This window comes from Solanum lycopersicum, chromosome 11 (assembly GCF_036512215.1).
Source record: "Solanum lycopersicum chromosome 11, SLM_r2.1".
NCBI classification, from domain to species: domain Eukaryota; kingdom Viridiplantae; phylum Streptophyta; class Magnoliopsida; order Solanales; family Solanaceae; genus Solanum; species Solanum lycopersicum.
The window spans coordinates 8136089-8160113 of record NC_090810.1 but is presented as its reverse complement, the minus strand read 5'-3'; the positions used below and the strand labels follow the sequence as shown (position 1 = coordinate 8160113).

General features: G+C 35.0%; 1 protein-coding gene across 1 annotated transcript; it reads left to right on the top strand.

Annotated features, from left to right (window-relative positions):
- The first annotated feature begins 3038 nt into the window (after positions 1-3038).
- LOC101260502 (nuclear transcription factor Y subunit C-2-like) lies at positions 3039-3673 on the top strand. Its single transcript, XM_019210893.2, has 2 exons — positions 3039-3497; positions 3605-3673. The coding sequence occupies exons 1-2, from the start codon at positions 3039-3041 to the stop codon at positions 3671-3673; spliced, it is 528 nt and encodes a 175-aa protein (XP_019066438.2).
- Positions 3674-24025: the final 20352 nt, after the last annotated feature.

Here is a 24025-nt window from a genome sequence, read left to right as displayed (position 1 = left end):
GTTTCTAGAACTATTTATTCTTGTTAGATTTTTGTTAGAATAAAATTATATTTTAGTCGTCCTTAATACAAATATATCATCCTATTCATTTTTATTTGTAAAGTTACTTTTCAACATCTTTTTCTTTAATTTCAATCAAATATATATTATTAATTTGATCACACTTATTTATTTTCAAGTATATTATTAGAGCCAAAATAAAGATGAAAATAATTAATTCATGATAAATTTTTATATTAAAAGTAGGCATTTTTATAAGCACAATGAATAAAAAAATATTAAGAATTAAATTAAAGTAATAGTAAAATAGAGTAATAATAAAATAGATATAATAATAACTCATAAAAGAAAAGAAAGTGAAGTAATAACAAAATAAGTTAATGGTAACAACAATAACCTAAGATGTTTCTAGAATTATTTAATTTTTTTATTATCATTCTTGATAGATTTTTGTTAGCGTAAAATTACATTTTTGCCCTTGATCATTATTCACTTCATATATAGAAAGATATTTCTAGAAATATTAACCATCTTTCTTAATAGATTTTTGTTAGCATGAAATTATATTTTCGCCCTTGATCGTCCTCCCACTTCTTTCTTCTAAATAATAAAAATAATATATATATATATATATATATATATATATATATATATATATATATATATATATATATATATATGTATGTATGTATGTATGTATGTATGTATGTATGTATGTATGTATGCATGTATGTATGTATGTATGTATGTATGTATGTATGTATGCATGTATGTATGCATGTATAAGATTCATGTTTTATTGTGTTGAGTGCAAAATAAAAATTGTGATTATTTGTTTTCAAGTTACTTTTTCTCGAAGACATGTCTAGTATTGACTGAAAACATGTATTATACATGGCAAGAGAGTAACATCGAGAAATCCATTAACATGGAATAAAGTTGATGAAAATTCAAACTTTTATGAGGAAATGATCAATCAAATATTTGAATGAAAATACTAATACTGATATAGCATTATGAGAATTGTACGAAAAAAATTCTAATAATTATATTTTATTTTAGGGAGAGAATAATGAGTTTCCCATTAAAAGTGAAAAAGAGAGAGAAATGGAAAAATGTATGAACAGACAAGTGATTTTCCTTTAGAAAATTAAAACACGTGTTAACACAATATAAAATTAAAAATTTAGCCCATAAATAATGTCCAAAATTTAAAAGAAAAAAAAACATTTTCTAATTTATTTCAATCTGCTATATTTTGTGATATAAAATTATATTTGCTAAGATTTTAAAAGTATCTTAAGTTTTGTAATATTGTGTCTGATTTATTTATGGGGATGTGATTTTTCATATTTTATCTATGGAACTGTTCACTATTTTTAAGATTTTCGTTTAATTAAAATAAGTATGTGGACCACTTCTCTCATTTATTTCTTACTGAAATTGCATTGTACCTCAAGAATTATCAACACTTATATCTTCATTAGGTTTAGCAAATTTATAATTAGATTTCTTTCTCCTCTGTATATATAAACACCAACATTTATCTTACATTCAGTTCTCTGTGTTAATATTGAAAAAGTCATCTCTTGTCCAAAATTTTCTGAAAAATAACTTTGAACAGTCGATTGCGGATGCAGTGGCAACAAATATAAAGAAGTTATGAGTGAATTTAACAATTACTTTGTTGTATTAGAAAAAAATGTATATGTTACCATTTATCAACACCATAATAAAAGAAATTTGATGTGTATATATGTTTAACCAAATAGGCTTTGTTTGGTTGCAAAATAACTTGATAGACAAGATGAGGTACACGAGAAATTGAGAAGGCAGATCAATTAATTAAACTAATTGTGTTCTCTTTTGTAAAAATAAAAAAATGTAAAAGTAGTGCAAAATCTCACTTGTAAACCTAATTTTTCTCATAAAGAAAACAAGAAACATGAAGTTACTTTGTTTACTTGTTGTCATTGTTTGTAAAATAACAAATATTCTCTATATACATTAGAGTGTTTAATGTATTGAACCTAATTCCAAAAATTTCACAGAGGTGCAGTATAGATCAATTAAAAGATAAAAAGAAACGTCGAGGAATGCGAGATTTTTATCAATTTGGAAATATTAACAATGATAGTACATAACCCAACTATGTGATTCAAGATCCTATTAATTGGGTTCATATTTGTAATAAAAATTATTATTTAATATGCATTATTAAACTATGTCACCCCTTCTCATGATGTCTGAATATAGTTTACATTGCAAATTAGTGAAGCTAAGTTATACATTTAATCAAATTCATATCGTGTACAGGTCATATATTGCTCTGCATAGTACATTTGATAATTGTACCGATAGATTTTAAAACACTCATGAATCTCAAAATACACGCATGACATGTTAGTACCAAATTCGTGATGACAATAATGATTTTGTTAATATAATGATGTGATATATATAATATGACAAAATTCTGAGTTTATAAAAAAATTCTTTGTACATAGAAATTCTAAACTTCGTCCGCTTTTTTATAAAATTAATCTTATTTTATTAAAGTATTATTCACAGTCTAAAATACATCAAATTTGATGCATTGTACGTATATCTTGTAACAAAATTTTTATTTCTTTCTATTCATTTTTAATTTTTTTGTGTGATATATAGTGGGTTCTAGAAAAAAATTATTAGAATACTCAAAAATAATTATTTTATTGATATCTTAGCTCATTTTAATACCTTATTGACTAGAACTAACTAGTATTTGATGCATTATTGACTAAATTTAGCTAGTATTTAATAAGATAATTATTTTCTTACATTTTTATTATTACATATTAAATTTTAACAAATTACCATTAATAGTCTTAGACTAAATGTAGATTTAGAATTTTCTAGGTTCATTCATTTAATTAAATTTAGAAAATTTATAATTAGATTTATTTTTCTCTCTCTATATATATATATAGACACAATTGCATATATGTATAAATCTTCATTTTTCTGTGTCTGAGCTTGAAAACATAAAAAAAATCATCATGGAAAACAACTCTGAGAAATCAGCAGTGAATGCAGGTCAATCTGATGTGTATTCAATGTTGTCGCTGCCTCACCTTGAGAAAAAGCAAGAAAAGCTAGAGATGTTTTGGACAGACAAGCAGAGGGAAATGGAGAATGTTATTGATTTCAAGAGCAACCTGCTACCTTCAATTAACCGCATCAAGAAGATCATGAAGACAGACAAGGATGTCAGAATGATTGCTACTGAATCACCTGTTTTGTTGGCTAAAGCATGTGAGTTGTTCATTCAAGAACTAACTCTTCGTTCCTGGTTTAAAGCTGAGAAAAATCATCGTCGTATTTTGAAGAAGGATGACGTCACTGATGTGATTATGGAGACTGACATTTTGGATTTCCTTCTTGATGATGATGCTGATGTTACTGACGGCTCCACACCACATGTTGTTCCGTATTATGTTGCTGAAGGCACAATGGGCGTACATACTGATAATATTGATCATCAAATGTAACCTTCTTATTTCCTTAAGTTCATACCTATAGGGTTACAAAAGGTACTATTAACATACTCTGTTTGATAATGCAGGTAGCTTTTGATGTTCAGACCTACTCGTGGTTAGTGGTACTTCTGATTAGCGAGCAACAATATTGGTGAATCTTCGTCACTTTGATAACAAGTACCCGATCTTTTTTTTCAATATTACTTTCAATTTCACAGAGATGGAGTTATTAGTTAGGCGTTTATTCTAGCAGCTCATACAAGTAAAGGCTTTCCAACAGTCATATCAATATAAATTTTGTTTGTGTTATTTCTTTCAAATATATTAATACGTCTCAGTGTTAAGGACTTTATATAGATATTTCAAATTAGGTTATACATTTATGCTTCAATTTTCTATTGATTTATGTTAATTTTACTATCACGCCAGCTTCGGATGCTTGTGGCTCTAAGCACCTTCTCGGGTGCATGGATAATATTGGAGCGTGACATAAGATCCTAAGCATACAAAAGAATTCTTGATTCATAAAAATTTTAAACTTCACCAATTATTCTATAAGTTTAATCTTGCTTTATGAAGATATAATTCATTGTCTACTAGTGTCACGACCCAAAAATGGCTGTGATGGCACTCGTCTTATCCCACCAAGACAAGTTAGCCTAAAACCAAATATCTAACAAAGTGTGGAAGTAAATGACAATCCAACAACAATTCCTATTATGAAACCAAGTCATATTAATCCAATCCCCAAAATCAGTTTGTCAAGTGCACAAGCCTCTAATGTAAAAATTAGAATTGAAACAAAATAGAAGTCTAAATGAAGTTGTCTTTCAAGTAAAAACAAAGTCATAAATAGGAGTAGGAAAGTTCGCTGAGATGACAAGCAGCTACCTCACAATCCTCCACAAGATGCCTTGAAAATGAAAAGAATGACAGGTATCACGAGGATCCAGGCTCGTATCCTACAAAAAATTGTAGAAGCAAGGGGTGATTACCAAACCACGCGGTACCCAATAAGCAAACCTCTAAACACAAGTTAAGTAAACAAAATACGGGCACTTCTTACACCATATCTAACCTCTACGCTACAGTCTAATAGTTTACAGTTTACCAAACACACAACTAAATAACCACACTCTATCAGTTTGCACATTCTCAATAATAACTCAATATTCAACAGTCACAAGATTCAAAGAGAAACACTTACAAGATCAACAAAACACGTGTTCAAGTTCATCAATAATAAAATGTGTAATGCCATGAGATGCAATGTCAAGTATAGTGATGCATGTCTTCCCTAACGATACACACCCGCTGTCTCTCAGTCCGGGACCCATGGGGGACATATCTGTCCATGCATCTGTCGCAGCGCACGACACGACCCTCGATAATACTAACCTTCACGGCGCACGATACGTCCCTCGAAATATAATATCCATCGCGGCGCGCGATACGACCCTCGAAAATAGTACATCCTCTTACCACAACCATGTCTCAGATACAATGCAAATGACATGCTTAAATGAAAAGGAGGAGATAACCATTTGATAACAAAGCACAATTTGCAACAAGAAATACAATACCAACAATTAAGCAACAAGTCTCCAAATCATTCTCAACATCACACAAGGAAATACACGAATTTCGTACGCTTAACAAGGGTTTAGAAATCCACTTGCCTCAATCACTCTAATAATCACTCTGGGACTTGAGCCTTCCCTTTCCATTGAGCTTCCAAGTCGATGCAATCTATGCAAGTATATATATTCACAATAAGGTTTCAGAACTAACAACACTCACACTTTTGTGTGTTTAATCTTGACCTAAAAATTTACCCCAAATTTATAATCATGTTCGTAATTCTTGATGCCAACTAACATTTCAACTATTATATTTTTTTCAAGTTCCAAGTCTAAGGTTAAGTCCCAAATTATTTTCAATAGCATAATTCCAATGGTATTCACATAATACCATACATCTAATGCTTAATATGTATCTTAATGTATCCAACTTGAATTTTTAATGCATTAACTAAATTATAATTATTAAAATATGAGGCCACTGGTTACGAAACCAGTGGCAGACGAACAAAGGAGGAAAACGTATCTTATAATGAGAGTAATACTATATATAATTAATAATTAAAAGATATACAACATGGCCAATCAGTACGCCTCCAACATACAATCATTATGCCATACTTTCCCACTAATATTTTCTCTCCAAAGACACTGCTAACAACCACTTTCCCACAACTTATTTCTAGAATAATAATATAATATGATCATACCTATAATTACCAATATAAGGATATAGAAAAAAATTGAGGTTTACCTTGGGAATTATGGTCTTTTTCTTATCGCTGCACTACCGTTCTTCATTCCAAATCCTCATCAGTTTCTGATTTACAAATACTAAAAAAAACCTTCTTTTTTTAAAATTAAATATAGGCTAAAGGGTATAAGGTCTTAATTAATTATTTTTTTTTCACTTTAGCCCATTAACTATTAATTTAATCATTTATCTACAATTATTCATCCATTAGTTAACTCAAGTTAAGCAATTATTTAAAATTTCCAAAAGTGACCTTCCGGGTCATTACATTATCCACCACTAAAATCATGTTCGTCCTCGAACATAAAGTAAAAGAAAGTACCTGATGTTTCAAAAAGTTGAGGATATCTGGCACGCAGTCAGACTCTGTCTCCCAAGTTGCTTCTCTTACTGAATGGTGCTTCCATTGCACCTTCACTGAAACAAGCTCCTTGGTCCTAAGCTTTCGGATTTGCCTATCCAATATATCTATAGGCTCCTCCTTATATGTCAAGTCTGGAACCAGCTCCATAGAATCGAGTGAAATCACATGAGATTCATCCGGAATATACTACCGAAGTATAGAGACATGGAAAATAGGATGAATTGCCGACAAACTAGGTGGCAAGGCCAACTTATAGGCAACCTCTCCCACTCGGCTCAAAATCTCAAAAGGTCCAGGGAACCTAGGGCTAAGCTTGCCCTTCTTTCCAAACCTTATCACACCCTTCATTGGTGATACTCGGAGCCAAACATGATCACCCTCCATAAACACTAAGGCTCTAACTCTCCGGTCTGCATAACTCTTCTGTCGACTCTGGGCTGTCAACAGTCTATACTGAATCATACGAACTTGTTCCATAGCATCTCTAAGCAAGTCTGTATCCAAAGAGTCCATCTCCGCCGAATCAAACCAACCAATCGGAGATCTACACCGTCTACCATACAATGCCTCAAATGGAGCCATTTGAATACTAGAGTGATAACTGTTATTATAGGCAAACTCCGCTAAGGGTAAATGTCGATCCCATCTTGCACCAAAATCGATCACACACGCTCGAAGCATATCTTCCAAAACCTGAATGGTCCGCTCAGATTGACCATCTGTCTGAGGGTGAAATGCCGTACTCATATCTAACTGAGTACCCAGACCATGTTGTAATGCCTTCCAGAAGTGAGAAGTAAATAGTGAACCTCGGTCTGATATGATAGAAACAGGAACTCCATGTAGTCGCACAATCTGACTGATATATAGCTCGGCTAACTTTTCTGCAGTATACTTCACTCGAATCGTGATGAAGTGGGCAGACATGGTCAGCCTATCAACAACAACCCAAATAGAGTCATAACCACCCATTGTGGTAGGCAAACCCACAACAAAGTCCATAGTAATCCGCTCCCACTTCCAAGTAGGAATAGGCATCCTCTGAGATACACCCCCTGGCCGCTGGTGCTCACACTTGAATTGCTGGCAAGTCAAACACCTCGAAACAAAGTCTGAAATATCTCTCTTCATCCCACACCACCAGTAATGCTGACTCAGATCATGATACATCTTCACCGCTCCCGGATGGATGGAATACCGAGTACAATGGGCCTCCTCAAGAATCAATCTAATCAAATCTCCTGTCCTGGGCACACAAATTCTTCCTCCGATCCGCAAGACACCATCAGAATCAAGGACAGCCTCCTTAGCTTCCCCTCTCAATACTTTGTCTCGAATGAGACATAATTTTTCATCATCAAATTGGTGTGCACGGATTTTCTCGACTAAAGAAGATCGAGCCTCAATAAAAGCAATCATTCCATCACTCTCCTCTGAGATCTGTAATCGGACAAGCTAACAATTGAACATCTCTAGCCAATGGTCTCCTCAACACTAAGAGATGCAAGAATCCCCATGCTATGAGTCTTCCTACTTAAAGCATCGGCCACAACATTGGCCTTCCCCGGATGATACAGAATGGTCACATCATAGTCCTTCAGCAACTCAAGCCATCTCCGCTGCCTCAAGTTCAAATCTCTCTGACTAAAGATATACTGGAGACTCTGATGATCAGTGAAGATCTCACAATGCACTCCATACAAATAATGACGCCATAACTTAAGTACAAATACCACAGCCGCTAACTCTAAATCATGAGTAGGGTAGTTCTTCTCATGGGATTTTAATTGCCTAGAAGCATAAGAAATCACTTTCCCCTTCTGCATCAACACACCACCCAAACCAACTCCTGAAGCATCAAAATACACAGTAAAGTCTACACCCTCCTCAGGTAGAGTCAACACAGGAGCAGAAGTCAACAAAGTCTTGATCTTTTGAAATCTATCCTCACACTCATCAGACCACTGAAAACTCACATCATGTCGAGTCAATCTAGTCAATGGAGCTGCAATAGTAGAGAAACTCTAAACAAATCATTGATAATAGCCTGCCAATCCCACAAATCTCCTGATCTCAGTAGGTGAAGTAGGTCGCGTCCAACCTCTAACTGCCTCAATCTTGGCCGGATCTACTCTAATACCCTCCTTAGACACCACATGTCCTAAGAATGCCACAGAAGTAAGCCAGAACTCACACTTTGAGAACTTGGCATACAACTTCTCTACTCTCAACCTCTGAAGTACAATCCTCAAGTGTCGGACATGGTCCTCCTTAGTCTTGGAGTAAACCAAGATGTCATTAATGAAAACAATCACAAAAGAATCAAGGTATGGTCGAAACACCCCATTCATCAACTCCATGAATGCTGCAGGGGCATTAGTCAATCCGAAGGACATCACTAGGAACTCATAATGCCCATACCGAGTCCAAAAAGCTGTCTTAGGGATATCTGATGCCCTATTCTTCAACTGATGATACCCAAACCTCAAATCAATCTTAGAGAACAATGCTCCCTGTAACTGATCAAATAAGTCATCAATACGCGGAAGAGGATACTTATTCTTCATTGTTACCTTGTTCAATGTCTGTAATCAATACACATTCTCATAGTCCCATCCTTCTTCTTCACAAATAATACAGGGGCACCCCAAGGTGATACACTAGGGCGAATAAAACCCTTACTCAATAAATCCTTCAACTGATCCTTCAATTCTTTCAACTCTGCTGGAGCCATACGGTATGGAGGGATAGAAATAGGTTTAGTGTTCGGTTCCAAATCAATAGCAAAATCGATGTCCCTGTCGGGAGGAACACCTGGAAGATCAGAAGGAAATACATCGAGAAACTCCTGGACCACGGGAACAGAGTCCATTGGAGGTGGTTCAACACTAGTATCCCGAATAAAAGCTAAGTAAGACAAACACCCCCTCTCCACCAGTCTCTGAGCACGAATAAAAGAGATGACCTTGCTAGGATAAGAACCACTAACACTCTTCCACTCAACCCTCGGAACACCAGGCATTGCTAAAGTCACAGTCTTAGCATTACAATCAAGGACAGCATGGTAAGGAGAAAGCCAATCCATACCAAAGATAACATCAAAGTCCACCATCCCCAGAATGATTAAGTCTACCCAAGTGTCATACCCAGCCAAAGAAACAAGACAGGATCGATACACTCAATCCACCACTAAGGGCTTACCCACGGGTGTAGAAACACGAATAGATACAGTCATGCTATCACATATCATATCAAATTTAGCAGCAAAATACGTAGACACATAAGAGAATGTAGAACCTGGATCAAACAACACAGACGCAGGTCGATGGCATACTGGGATGATACCTGTAATAACAGCATCTGAGGTCTCCGCCTCAGGTCTCCCGGGGAAAGCATAGCAGTGGCCTCCTCGTCCACCTCCATGCTGGGTGGTACCTCTACCCCCACTCTGCTGAGCTGCAACACCACTACTAGAAACTCTATCACCTCTACCTGACTAAACTCTGCCACGACCTCTACCCTGTGGTGCTGGCGGTCTAGTATGGAATGAAGAATTAGGTCGAGGCCCACCACGACCCCTTTGAGAAGTACACTGCCGCATTAGATGATCGGGATCTCCACAAGTAAAACAAAATCTCTGACCTGGGAACTGTTGTGTGGACCCTGAAAACCCACTATAATTTCCTCGCCCTGTAGGTCGCTGCTGTGAACTCTACGAGCTTTGACCCGATCTATAAGAACCCCTAGATGTCTGGCCACCCTCAAATGTCGGCATAGGTCCCCGCTGCTGAAAAGAACCACTCACTCTCTGTGATCCCCTACCTCCAGATGAGGCATCATGAAACTGTCCTGATATACGGGCTCTCTTAGGGTCCCCAAACTCCTCTCTCTCTCCATCAATTCTGCCTCTTTGGCGGCGCTCACAATGGACTGAAAAGAAGCCCCCTCCCTAGATGCCCGAAACACAGCTGACCTGATAGAGAAAGTTAGTCCCCTCACAAATCTGCGGATCCTCTCTGTCTCATTTGGAATAATGGCCAACGCATGCCAAGACAACTGGAAAAAACGCACCTCATACTCTGTAACTGATAAACCATCCTGTATCAGACTCTCAAACCTCAAGCGACTTTCTTCTCTCACGCTCCATGGGACAAAACGATCTTGGAATTCACTAGCAAACTGCTCCCAAGTCACTGGAGGAGATCCAACTGGCAAACATCCCGAATAAGTCCTCCACCAGTCTTTCGCTGGTCCACAAAGTTGGAGTGTAGCATATCAAACCCCATGTGACTCAGCTAACCCAACCACCTCTAGTAACTCTCGGCAGGTAGTTAGAAACTTATGTGCGTCCTCGCTTTTTCCATCCTGAAACTGAGGCGGGTCCATCTTTCGAAATCTCTCATACCTACGCTGCTCATCCTCTGTCAGAACAACCATCGATGCAACTTGACCCCCAACTGCTGGTGCAATATCATTCTGAACCGCGGGATCTACTGGTAGTTGCCCCACCGCATCCTGAACAACCGGAGCTTGTTGCTGCTCTTGGGTCTGAGCCACCTCTGTAGTATGAGAGTCATGTGGTGTGGTAGTTGCACCACCACCCTGAGAAAAGCCCTCTAGCACACTTAACACCCTCAATAGAGTATCCTGAAGCAAAGGTGTGACTACGGGATCTGGAGGAACCTGGTCCTCTATGTCATCAATTTGAGGTTCGGTAGAGACCTCTCTAGCACGACTTCTCATTGGTGCTTCTCCACGTCCACGACCTCTGGCTACTGTCGCACTACTAGGACGACCTCGAGCTCGAGATCTACCCCTACCTCTAGCTGGGGCCTCAAAAACTGCCTCGGGAAGTGCCTCCCCTATACCACCAGTAACATTAGTTCTAGTTCTCGTCATCTGTCAAAAGAGTATACAACAACTCAGTACTAAAGAAGGTGACTACGCACGATGAAAAAGAATGAACAAAAAGATGTTTTTCTAGTAATCCTTGTAGCCTCTCAAAAATAAGTACAGACGTCTCCATACTGATCCTTGAGACTCTACATAGACTCGGCTTGTATACACGTGAGACCTATGAACCTAGAGCTCTGATACCATTTTGTCACGACCCAAAAATGGGTGTGATGGCACTCGTCTTATCCCACCAAGAAAAGTCAGCCTAAAACCAAATATCTAACAAAGTGCGGAAGTAAATGACAATCCAACAATAATTCCTATTATGAAGCCAAGTCATATTAATCCAATCCCCAAAATCAGCTTGTCACGTGCACAAGCCTCTAATGTAAAAATTAGAATTGAAACAAAATAGAAGTCTAAATGAAGTTGTCTTTCAAGTAAAAACAAAGTCATAAACAGGAGTACGAAAGTTCGCTGAGATGACAAGCAACTACCTCACAATCCTCCACAAGATGCCTCGAAAACGAAAAGAATGACAGGTATCACGAGGATCCAGGCTCGTATCCTACAAAAATTTGTAGAAGCAAGGGGTGAGTACCAAACCACGCGGTACCCAACAAGAAAACCTCTAAACACAAGTTAAGTGAACAAAATACGGGCACTTCTTACACCATATCTAACCTCCACGCTACAGTCTAATAGTTTACAGTTTACCAAACACACAACTCAATAACCACACTCTATCAGTTCACACATTCTCAATAAAAACTCAATATTCAACAGTCACAAGCTTCACAGAGAAACACTCACAAGATCAACAAAACACGTGTTCAAGTTCATCAATAATAAAATGTGTAATGCCGTGAGATAAAATATCAAGTATAGTGATGCATGTCTTCCCTAAGGATACACACCCGCAGTCTCTCAGTCCGGGACCCATGGGGGACATATCTGTCCATGCATCTGTCGCGGTGCACGACACGACCCTCAATAATAGTAACCTTTGCGGCGAGCGATACGTCCCTCGAAATATAATATCCATCGCGGCGCGCGATACGACCCTCGAAAATACTACATCCTCTTACCACAACCATGTCTCAGATACAATGCAAATGACATGCTCAAATGAAAAGGAGGAGATAACCATTTGATAACAAAGCACAATTTGCAACAAGAAATACAATACCAACAATTAAGCAACAAGTCTCCAAATCATTCTCAACATCACACAAGGAAATACACGAATTTCGTACGCTTAACAAGGGTTTAGAAATCCACTTGCCTTAATCACTCTAATAATCACTCTGGGACTTGAGCCTTCCCTTTCCGTTGAGCTTCCAAATCGATGCAATCTATGCAAGTATATATATTCACAATAAGGTTTCAGAACTAACAACACTCACACTTTTGTGTGTTTAATCTTGACCTAAAAATTCACCCCAAATTTATAATCAAGTTCGTAATTCTTGATGCCAACTAACATTTCAACTATTATATTTTTTTCAAGTTCCAAGTCTAAGGTTAAGTCCCAAATTATTTTCAATAGCATAATGCCAGTGGTATTCACATAATACCATACATCTAATGCTTAATATGTATCTTAATGTATCCAACTTGAATTTTTAATGCATTAACTAAATTATAATTATTAAAATATGAGGCCACTAGTTACGAAACTAGTGGCAGACGAACAAAGGAGGAAAACGTATCTTATAATGAGAGTAATACTATATATAATTAATAATTAAAAGATATACAACATGGACAATCATTACGCCTCCAACACACAATCATTATGCCATACTTTCCCACTAATATTTTCTCTCCAAAGACACTGCTAACAACCACTTTTCCACAACTTATTTCTATAATAATAATATAATATGATCATACCTATAATTACCAATATAAGGATATAGAAAAAAATTGAGGTTTACCTTGGGAATTATGGTCTTTTTCTTATCGCTGCACTACCATTCTTCATTCCAAATTTTCATCAGTTTCTGATTTACAAATACTAAAAAAAAACCTTCTTTTTTTAAAATTAAATATAGGCTAAAGGGTATAAGGTCTTAATAATTTTTTTTTTACTTTAGACCATTAACTAATAATTTAATCATTTATCTACAATTATTCATCTATTAGTTAACTCAAGTTAAGCAATTATTTAAAATTTCCAAAAATTACCTTCCGGGTCATTACACCTAGACACCAAATTATATAACCCCAATTTTCTTATTTATACATTACCGTAGTTGTATTGTACCTCAAACATCAACATTTATCATTAGGCTTAGCAAATTTGTAATTAGTTTTCTTTCTCCTTTGTATATATAAGCACTAACATTTATCTTATTTTCAATTATGTCTATGTTAATTTAGAAACAATTTGCCTTGATCACATTTCATGAAAAATAAATCGGAGCAGTCGATGGTGATGAATACTATTGCAACATATATAATGAATCTATGTGTGAATTTAACAATTACTTTGTTGTATTAGAGAAAAGTTTATAGATTACCATTTATCAACACCGCAATAAAATAAGTTTGATGTGTATATATGCTTAACCAAACAGGCTTTATTTGGTTGCAAAATAACATGGTAGACAAAATGATGTACATGAGAAATTGAGAAGGTCTATTTTTTTAATTGATAAGGCAAATCCGTTAAACTTTGTGTTCTCTTTTGTAAATTAAAAAACAAAGTAATAGTAATGCAAAAAAATTGACTTGTAAACCTAATGTTTTCGCAAAGAAAACAAGAAACTGAAGTTACTTTATTCACTTGTCGTCATTATTGATAAAATAACAAATATTTTCTATATATATTAGTGTTCTTAAAGTGTTGAATTTAAATCAAAAAATTTCAAAGAGGCACTTTATAGATCAATTCAAAGATAAAAAGAAACGTCGAGGAGTGTGAGATTTTTATCAATTTGAAAAGATTAACAATGATTGTACATGACTCAATTATCTGATTGGAGATCAAATGAACTAGGTTTATATATATATATATATATCCTCCTATGATGTCTGGATATAGTGTTACACCACAAATTAGTGAGGCTAATTAGTTAAAAGGAACATTGTATGAAATAACAAATTATTAATTCAAATTAAATGTCATATCCATAGTTTATTCTTATTTTAATTCGCAGCAAACATTCCCTTTTTTGTCATCTGATTCTGTGTACAATTACTCATTTTTTATATATACAATTAGTCATTTTATACATTTCGATATTAAATGTATAAAATGTATTTATGTTTGTATAAAGCTAGAGAAAAATGTATATACAAATACATATATTTGTGTCTTATACACTTATAATTATACAAATACATATTTTATTATACAAATTACAATGTATAAATAAATTTATACAAAACTGAGCAATTTGTCTTAAATTAGATGTTTGTAATTATACAAATCAAAAGCTCCATAGAAAATATAAAATTTGTTGTGTAGTGCAATTAGACAAACTATAGTTATGACATACAAATATAAAATTTATGTTTGCTATATGCAAAAGTTGCTGTTAGTTAAACGTTTAATCCAATTCATATATTTTATAGGTCGTGTATTGCTCTGCATAATACATTTGATGATTAAACCTATAGATTTTAAAACACTCATGAATCTTAGGATACACATATGACATGTTAGGTACAAATATTGTGATAACAATAATAATTTTTCAAGTATAATCATGTGATATAATAAAACTTTGAGTTTATAAAAAAATCCTAGTTCATAGTAGTTTTAGAATTCACCAACTAATCTATAAAATTAATCTTGTTTTATCAAAGTATGATTTATAGTCTACCAAACATTAAACTTAGACGCATTGTACACATATATGAAAGCCCATATATAATAAATTTTCTATTTCTTTCTATCAATTATTGGATTTTTGTGATATATGGAGGATTCTAGAAATAAAAATTTAAAAAATTATTTTATTAATATCTCCGCTCATTATTTAATACCTTATTGACTAGAACTAACTAATATTTAATACCTTATTGACTAGAACTAACAAGTATTTAATAAAATGATTTTCTTACAATTTTATTATGACATGTTAAATTGGAACAATTTTTCATTAATAGTCTTAGCTTGAACACAGATTTAAAAATGTCTAGGTTCATTCATTTAATATGATTTAAAAATTTATAATTAGATTTATTTTTCTCTTTATATATATATATATAGAGAGAGAAAACCCAGTTGTGTGTATGTATCAATCTTCTATTTCTCTCCATGTCTGAGCTTGTAAACAACGAAAAAATCACCATGGAAAACAACTCTGAGAATCCACAGTGAATGCAACTCAATCCGTTGATGCGTACTCAACGATGTCTCATCTTAACATTGAAAAGATTGAGCAAGAATATATGGAGATGTTTTGGACAGACCAGGAGAGAGAAATGGAGAAAATTGACAATTTCAAGAACAATCTGCTTGTTTCACCTAACCGTATCAAGAACATCATGAAGACGAACAAGGATGTCCGAAGGATCACTTCTTAATCGCCTGTTTTGCTTGCTAAGGCATGTGATTTTTTCATTCAAGAACTCACCCTTCGTTCCTGGCTTAACGCTCAAGAAAATAATCAACGTATTTTGAAGAAGAAAGATGTCACTGATGTGATTATGCGGAATGACAATTTGACTTTCCTTTTTGATGATGATGTTAATTCTAATGGAGGCAACAATGGACATACATGATGATAATCTTGATCACCAAAGGTAATATTCTCATTACGTTAATTCACCCCCGTGAGGTTACAAAAAGTATTGATAACATACTATCATTTGATAATATAGGTCTCTGGTGTTTAGTATCCAGTCCGTGGTTATTATTACCTCTGATCATCGAGCAACAGTGTTCGAAAGTTCTCATCGTCACTTCAAAGAAAAGTACTTTTATCTTTCTTTTCAGTTGTTACTTTCAGTTTTAGACATTTGGAGTTATTAGCTAGAGGTTTCTCCTAGCGGCTCATATTACTAAAGGCTTTCAAACAGTCATTATCGATATAGATTCAGCTTATGTTAGATATATCAGTCTATCTCTGTGTTATGGACATTATATATATATATATATATATATATATATATATATATATATATATCAAATTTAGATTTCGTGTTTATGTTTCAATTTTCTATTGATTTATGTTAATCTTAGTGTCACATCACACCATGAGACTAGTTTGGGGTAACTTGTGGCTCTAGTCAAGTACCGTGTCCGATTTAGGGGTAATATCAGGGAGTGACATAATATCTTATTCTTATATAAGAATTGAGGGTCCATATAAAAGTTGTTAACTTCACCAATTATTCTATAAGTTTAATCTTACTTTATCAAGATACAGTTCATAGTCTAACACACTGAATTCAACGCATTGTATACGTACCTGAAAACTCACCACAGTTGAATTGTACATTAGAAATCAACAACTATACCTTCATTAAGTTAAGAAAAATTGTAATACCTTCATTAAGTTAAGAAAATTTGTAATTAGTTTTCCTCTATATTTATAGGTTTAATTTAATGTTATATCGCAAAGTAAGATTGTGTTAAACGTTTAATCAAATTTATATCTTGTATAGGTAATATATTTGATGATTGGATCTATATATTCGTAAATTTGTGTTGTTTATATGAAATCATAATAATCTTTTTAAAGCACTCATGAATATCATTGTACAGGTATAGCTTGAGAGTGCAAAAATCACGACAACGATAATAATAATATTGTGAATATAATGTGATATAATAAAACTTTGAGTGAATAAAACAATTCTTGATTCATACAAATTCTAAACTTCATCAATTATTTTATAAAATTAATTTTATTTTAGCAAAGTTCGATTCAGTGTCTACAAGAACTAAAGCACTGTATTCATATGTGAAAATCCAACTAAAACTTTTTTTTCTATTCATTATTGTTCCTTTTGCTATATGGTGGATTGTAAAAAACATGATTAGGATAACTCAAAAAAAAATATTTTTATAAATGTCTAGTTTCATTTATTATAAATACCTTACTTATTAACTAGTATTTAATAAGATGATTATATATCTTACAATTTTATTATTGCGTAATAAATTGTAACAAACTTTCGTTGACCGATCATCTTGAATGTAGATTTAGAAACTTCTAGATTCGTTCATTAAATTAGATTTATTTTTCTCTATATATTGAGAGAGAGAACACACAATTATGTATCAGTCTTCATTTCTCTTTATATCTGAGCTTGTAAACATAGAAAAATATTAACTACTAGTTCATGATAATTATTTTTTGGGTGGAAATTCAAGAACTACTCACTCTTTCCTTCCTTTTACAATTAAACTATTTTTTATCAAATGCTTCTCCATTGTTTCATTCAAATTGTTGCAACTATTTTATAATTTATGCATGCATTTTAGATATATGTATATCTATGTGATCATGTATATAACCCTTTATTTCTTTTTAATCGGTGTTTCTAAATGACTTTGGAATTCGAAGATTTTGTTATCTTGCTGATTTCATGTCGAATACTTTTGGGTTCGAAGCTTTTATTGTGATATTCTATTATACATTTTGTTGTGAATTATTTTACGAAGTGTCGTTTTTGAAGTGTAAATTTTAAAACTTTTGTAATTATAAAATGATATCTAGTACTTTTCAATTTTGAATGATTAAAGAATGAAGATTAAAGGTATATCTCACCGAGTTATTAAATCTTTATTTAGTTTTGGAGAAAATAAATTTTCATAGAGATTTTGTTTAGTCATCAATACCCTTGTGATCAGTGTCGGCTCACTGCTTATAAAAATAAGGAACATGCCTTAGGCCCCCAATTTTAGGGGGCCTCAATTTTTCCCCAAAAATAATTTTTTGTGTTAATATTTCATAGAAATATTTGTTTATGACGAACGTATCATTTTTATAAAAAAAAATATTTATTGTCCTTAATCTCAATCAAATAGAAGAAATGAAGAAAACTTTGTTTGTCTTCTTACATTCTTTTCGCTAAAACTCACATTATTTTATTTTAAACCCCCCGTCAAAAATATAAATTAATAGTAAATATGTGTTGAATAAAGTGTATTGTCTGTCTAGATTGACCTTTTTATGTGTTTCTAAACCAAAAAAGTTTAAAAATAATTTTGTCAAACTTAAGTTTCTTTACTCTTTTTGACTGAATTTCAGTCAGTAAAGTAATCTAGTGAAAGGGGTCCATAGAAAAAATAGAAAATGAAGTTAGTAGATTTCTCAGCCAAATATTTATAGAAAAACCAATTAGGGCTGACCATAAACACCGGAAAACCAAAAAATCGTACCGAACTGAACTTTTTTGGTATTTCGATTTTGATTTTTCGGTTTTCGGTTTAGTATTCGATATGTGTTTTTGTATTTTTTGATATTTCGATTCGGTTTTTGATATGTAATTTTGTGTTATTCTGTATTTCGGTTTACCGAAATATAATATATTATAATATATATTTATATTATATTAATTATTAATGTTAAATAATAAATATTATAATTTAAAATAAAAAGGTAAAAAGTAAAAGACACTTTTTGATGTAACTACTTTTAGCCCATTAAGCTGAAAATCAAACAAAAAAATTTGTAAATTTTTAAAACCCAACTAAGCAGGCCCATTAAAAAAACCGAAATAACAAAATCGAACCAAAATAATTATTTTGGTTCGGTGTTCAGTACACATTGTACAAGAACCGAAAATTAAAAAACCGAAACCGAACCGAATTACCGAATGCCCACCCCTAAAACCAATTGACAAAATGTTCAACATCTAAATTTTTACCCTCATTCACTTGTATGTTGTTTTAGTAAGAAAATCAAAATTAACTAAATTGAAACTAGATTTAATATTATATTGAAGTCAATATGATCCGATTTCTATCTATATAAGGAATTATAATTTTAATCAGTAATTCATAAAATTTCTCAGCGTAAGATTTAAAAGATTGAAGAAAAGTTAGCAAGAAAAATTGTTGTACTGATAATATAGCCCAACTCTATGTTCAGCAGTAACAAAACATGGTTATAATCATACATCAATTATTAAAACATAACACGATTAGCTTCATTGTTATTGGTTAGTTGAAAATTTTGAAGAGAACAAACACTAATGTCACGACCCAAATCCGGGGCGCGACTGACACCCACACTTACCCTCCTATGTGAGCGAACCAACCAATCTAACCTTAACATTTCAATATAATATCAATAGAAAGTAATGCGGAAGACTTAAACTCATTAAATAAAGACCAATTCATTAACTTCGAAAATTCAACATCTATTATTCCCCAAAACCTGGAAGTCATCATCACAAGAACATCTACGATCAAACGACTAAACTAAGAGTATTCTAAAAGCTAAAAATACATAAGAAGCTAGTCCATGCAGGAAGTTCAAGGCATCAAGACTTGAAGAAGAAAATCCAGTCCAAGCTAGAAGCATTAGCTCACCCTGAATTTCCGATGTAGTAAGACTGGCTTGAATTACTATTGAGTTTAAGACGATGGCACGTTTGCTGCACTCCACAAATAAACAAGAAGAAAGCAATAAAAGTAGGGGTCAGTACAAAATACGGGTACTGAGTAGATATCATCGGCCAACTCAAACTAGAAAACAGTATGTATTAAGCAATATCATAAAATCAACTAATATCCTTAGCATGCAGCATTTACAGGTACCATAACCCTTGGTTACAACACCAAGCACATCAATGAGGACTCACACCTCCTCATTATACTCATTCGGGAATTTAGTTCATTAGATTGGATATATTAACATATTTCAAGATTCATTATCTTTATTCCCCTCGTGTCGGTACGTGACACTCCGCTCCTCAATATACTATCCTGGTGTCGGAACGTGACACTCCGATCCTCATTCTATCCTGGTACCGGAACGTGGCACCCGATCCATATTCTATCCTGGTGTCGGAACGTGAAACCCGACCCATATTCTATCCTGGTACCGGAACGTGGCACCCGATCCATATTCTATCCTGGTGTCGGAACGTGGCACCCGATCCATATTCTATCCTGGTGTCGGAACGTGACACCCGATCCATATTCTATCCTGGTGTCGGAACGTGACACCCGATCCATATTCTATCCTGGTACCAGAACGTGGCACCCGATCCCCTAATCTCACTACTTTCATTCATCAAACCTTCTTTTATACCAAGGCATCATCATTAACAAAGTAGATTAGGGTTTCTTTTCAAGATTTGGGATTCAATAGCTTCATCATGCTTATTTATTCATAATTACATAATCACATCATTCATGCAAGCATACAATTAAGCATATAGAAGGGTTTACAATACTACTAACGCATATCATTCACTATTAAGAGTTTACTACGAATAGCATGAAAACCATAACCTACCTCCACCGAAGATTAGAAATCAAGCAAGCAAATTCCCAAAGCTTTGTGTCCTCTTCGTTTCTCCTCTTTCTCGTTCAACTTTCTCTCTCTTTCTCTTGTTCTTTCTATTTTCTTTATTCAAACCCTCTTTCTTTTACCCTAATTAGTGTATAATTAAGGATAAAAGATGGCAGTAATGCCCCACTAATTAACTTAAGGTTACCTCTTTTAACCCCCAAGTAATTAGACTTATTGACATTAACCCACTAACTTTATAATTAAGGAAAGAATAGTCAAAAACGTCCCTTAAAACTTAACCAGAAATCCGACTCCAACTGGGATTACGCAAGCTGTGACGGGCCGTCGCGCCTGCGACGGTCCGTCCTGCAGGTCGTCGCAAAGTTCAAAGACCCAAATTTCCACCAAGGGCCTGTGACGGTCTGTCACACCTGTGACGGTCCGTCTTGCCATTTCGTTACAAAGTTCAGAGAGTCGATTTCAGCACCCAAATTTCAGAATTTCTAAGTGTTTTGGGACGAGACACCCTCGACGGTCCGTCGTGCCCATGACGTTTCATCGTGGGTTCCGTCGTCTCAGCCTGTTTTTCCAGAAATAAAATCTACTACTCAAAACGACTAAATAGGTCATTACATTAGATACCAATTTACCTATCGTTCGTCCCCGAACGATCACAAGAAGGAAAACAAGGGCGAAAAGGAGTACCTGAATCTGTAAACAGATATGGGTATTTTTCTCGCATATCCGCCTCCTTCTCCCAAGTGGCTTCTTCAACGGGTCGATTCTTCCATTGAACTTTGATGGATGCAATCTCTCTTGACCTCAACTTGCAAACTTCTCTATCTAAAATAGCAACAGGCTCCTCCTCATAAGACAAATTCTCATCAAGCAAAACTGAATCCCAACGGATAATGTAATTTCCATCCCCATGATATCTTTTCAACATAGACACATGGAATACCGGATGCACTCCGGACAGCCCTGGAGGCAAGGCTAACTCATAAGCCACCTCCCCTACTCGCTTAAGTACTTCAAATGGACCAATATACCTTGGGCTAAGTTTACCTCGCTTACCAAATCACATCACCCCTTTCATTGGCGAAACCTTCAACAAGACTTGTTCACCTTCCATGAACTCTAAGTCTCTAACCTTTCGATCTGCATATTCTTGTCTACTTTGCGCCGCTAGAAGCTTTTCTTGAATAGACTTCACTTTCTCTATCGAATCCCTCAAAAGGTCAGTACCCCAAGGTCTAACCTCGAATGCATTAAACCAATCAATGGGAGACCTACATCTCCTCCCATACAATGCTTCAAATGGGGCCATATCAATACTTGAGTGATAGCTATTATTGTATGAAAACTCCGCTAAGGGTAGGAAGCTATCCCAAGGGCCACCAAACTCTATCACACATGCACGAAGCATATCCTCCAACACTTGAATCGTCCTTTCAGACTGACCATCGGTCTGAGGATGGAACGCAGTACTAAGGTCCAACCTAGTACCCAACTCCGCATGCAATGTTTTCCAAAACTTAGAAGTAAACTGCGTACCTCTATCTGATATGATGGATAGTGGAACCCCATGTAATCGAATGATTTCTGAGATATGGATCTTGGCTAACTTCTCTGCATTGTAAGTCACCTTTACCGGAATGAAATAAGCAGATTTAGTTAACCTATCAACAATCACCCAAATGGAGTCATACTTCCCCATTGTCTTTGGAAGACCAACCACAAAGTCCATTGCAATTCTTTCCCACTTCCATTCCGGAATGGGCATTCTCTGAAGTGTTCCTCCGGGCCTTTGGTGTTCACACTTTACTTGTTGACAGTTTGGACACTTGGCAATAAAGTCAACAATATCACGCTTCATTCTACTCCACCAAAAGTGTTATTTTAGGTCACGATACATCTTGGTTGCACCCGGATGTATAGAATACCTTGAACTATGAGCCTCTGTCAGAATAGTGTTGATCAAATCATCGACGCGGGGTACACATACCCTTCCCTTGATTTTCAAAACACCTTCCTCATCGATTTGTGCTTCCTTAGCCTCTCCTCGCAATACCTTATCTTGGATTCTTCTTAGTTTCTCGTCATCAAACTGTTTTCCCTTAATCTTGTCAAGAAAAGAAGATCTTGACTCCACACTAGCCAACAATCCTCCCTTCTCATTTACTTCTAATCTCATCAAGTCATTAGCTAGAGTCTGAACCTCTCTAGACAAAGGGTGTCTAGAAGCTTTCAAGTGAGCTAGACTTCCCATGCTTCCCACCTTTCTACTTAAAGCATCCGCTACAACATTCGCCTTCCCCGGATGATACAAAATAGTGATGTCGTAGTCCTTTAGTAGTTCCATCCATCTCCTCTGTCTCAAGTTCAAATCTTTCTGAGTAAAGACATACTGTAGGCTACGATGATCCGTATAGATCTCACACTTAACCCCATATAAATAGTGTCTCCATTGCTTTAATGCAAACACCACCGCAACCAATTCCAAATCGTGGGTCGGATAGTTACGTTCATGCACCTTTAGTTGCCTTGAAGCATAAGCAATCACACTCTTCTCTTGCATTAGTACTGCACCCAAACCAGAATAGGATGCATCAGAATAAACAATGCAGTTCTTACCCTCTACTGGCAAGGTAAGGATAGGTGGGGTAGTCAACAAAGTCTTGAGCTTCTGAAAGCTTTCCTTACATTCGTCCGACCATACAAATGGAACATTCTGCTTAGTCAAGTTCGTCAATTGGGAAGCAATAGAAGAGAATCCCTTGACAAATCGGCGGTAGTAACTAGCTAACCCAACAACGCTCCTTATTTCTGACACGTTAGTGGGTCTTACCCAATTCTTCACTGTCTCAATCTTAGAAGGATCTACCATCACTCCATCCTTAGAAACCACGTGCCCCAAGAAGGACACTGCATCTAGCCAAAACTCACACTTAGAGAACTTGGCATAAAGCTTTTTCTCCCTCAACATTTCCAATACCATTCTCAAATGCTCTTCATGTTCCTTCTATCTCTTTGAGTGTACCAATATATCATCAATAAATACGATTAAGAAGAGGTCCAAATAAGGCTTAAAAATCTCGTTCATCAAGCTCATGAACGCAGCAGAGGCATTCGTTAGACCAAAAGACATCACTACAAATTCGTAATGCCCGTACCTCGTTCGAAAAGCAGTCTTTGGCACATCCGTTGCCCGTATTTTCAATTGATGATAACCGGATCTCAAGTCAATCTTAGAGAAGACACAAGCACCTTGTAATTGATCGAACAAGTCATCAATGCGGGGAAGAGAATACTTGTTCTTTATGGTTACCTTGTTTAGTTGTCTGTAGTCTATACACATTCGAAAACTCCCATCCTTCTTCTTTACAAACAAAACCGGAGCACCCCAAGGAGATGCACTTGGTCTAATAAAACCTTTGTTTAACAACTCTTGAAGTTGGGCTTTTAACTCTCTTAACTCCGCGGGA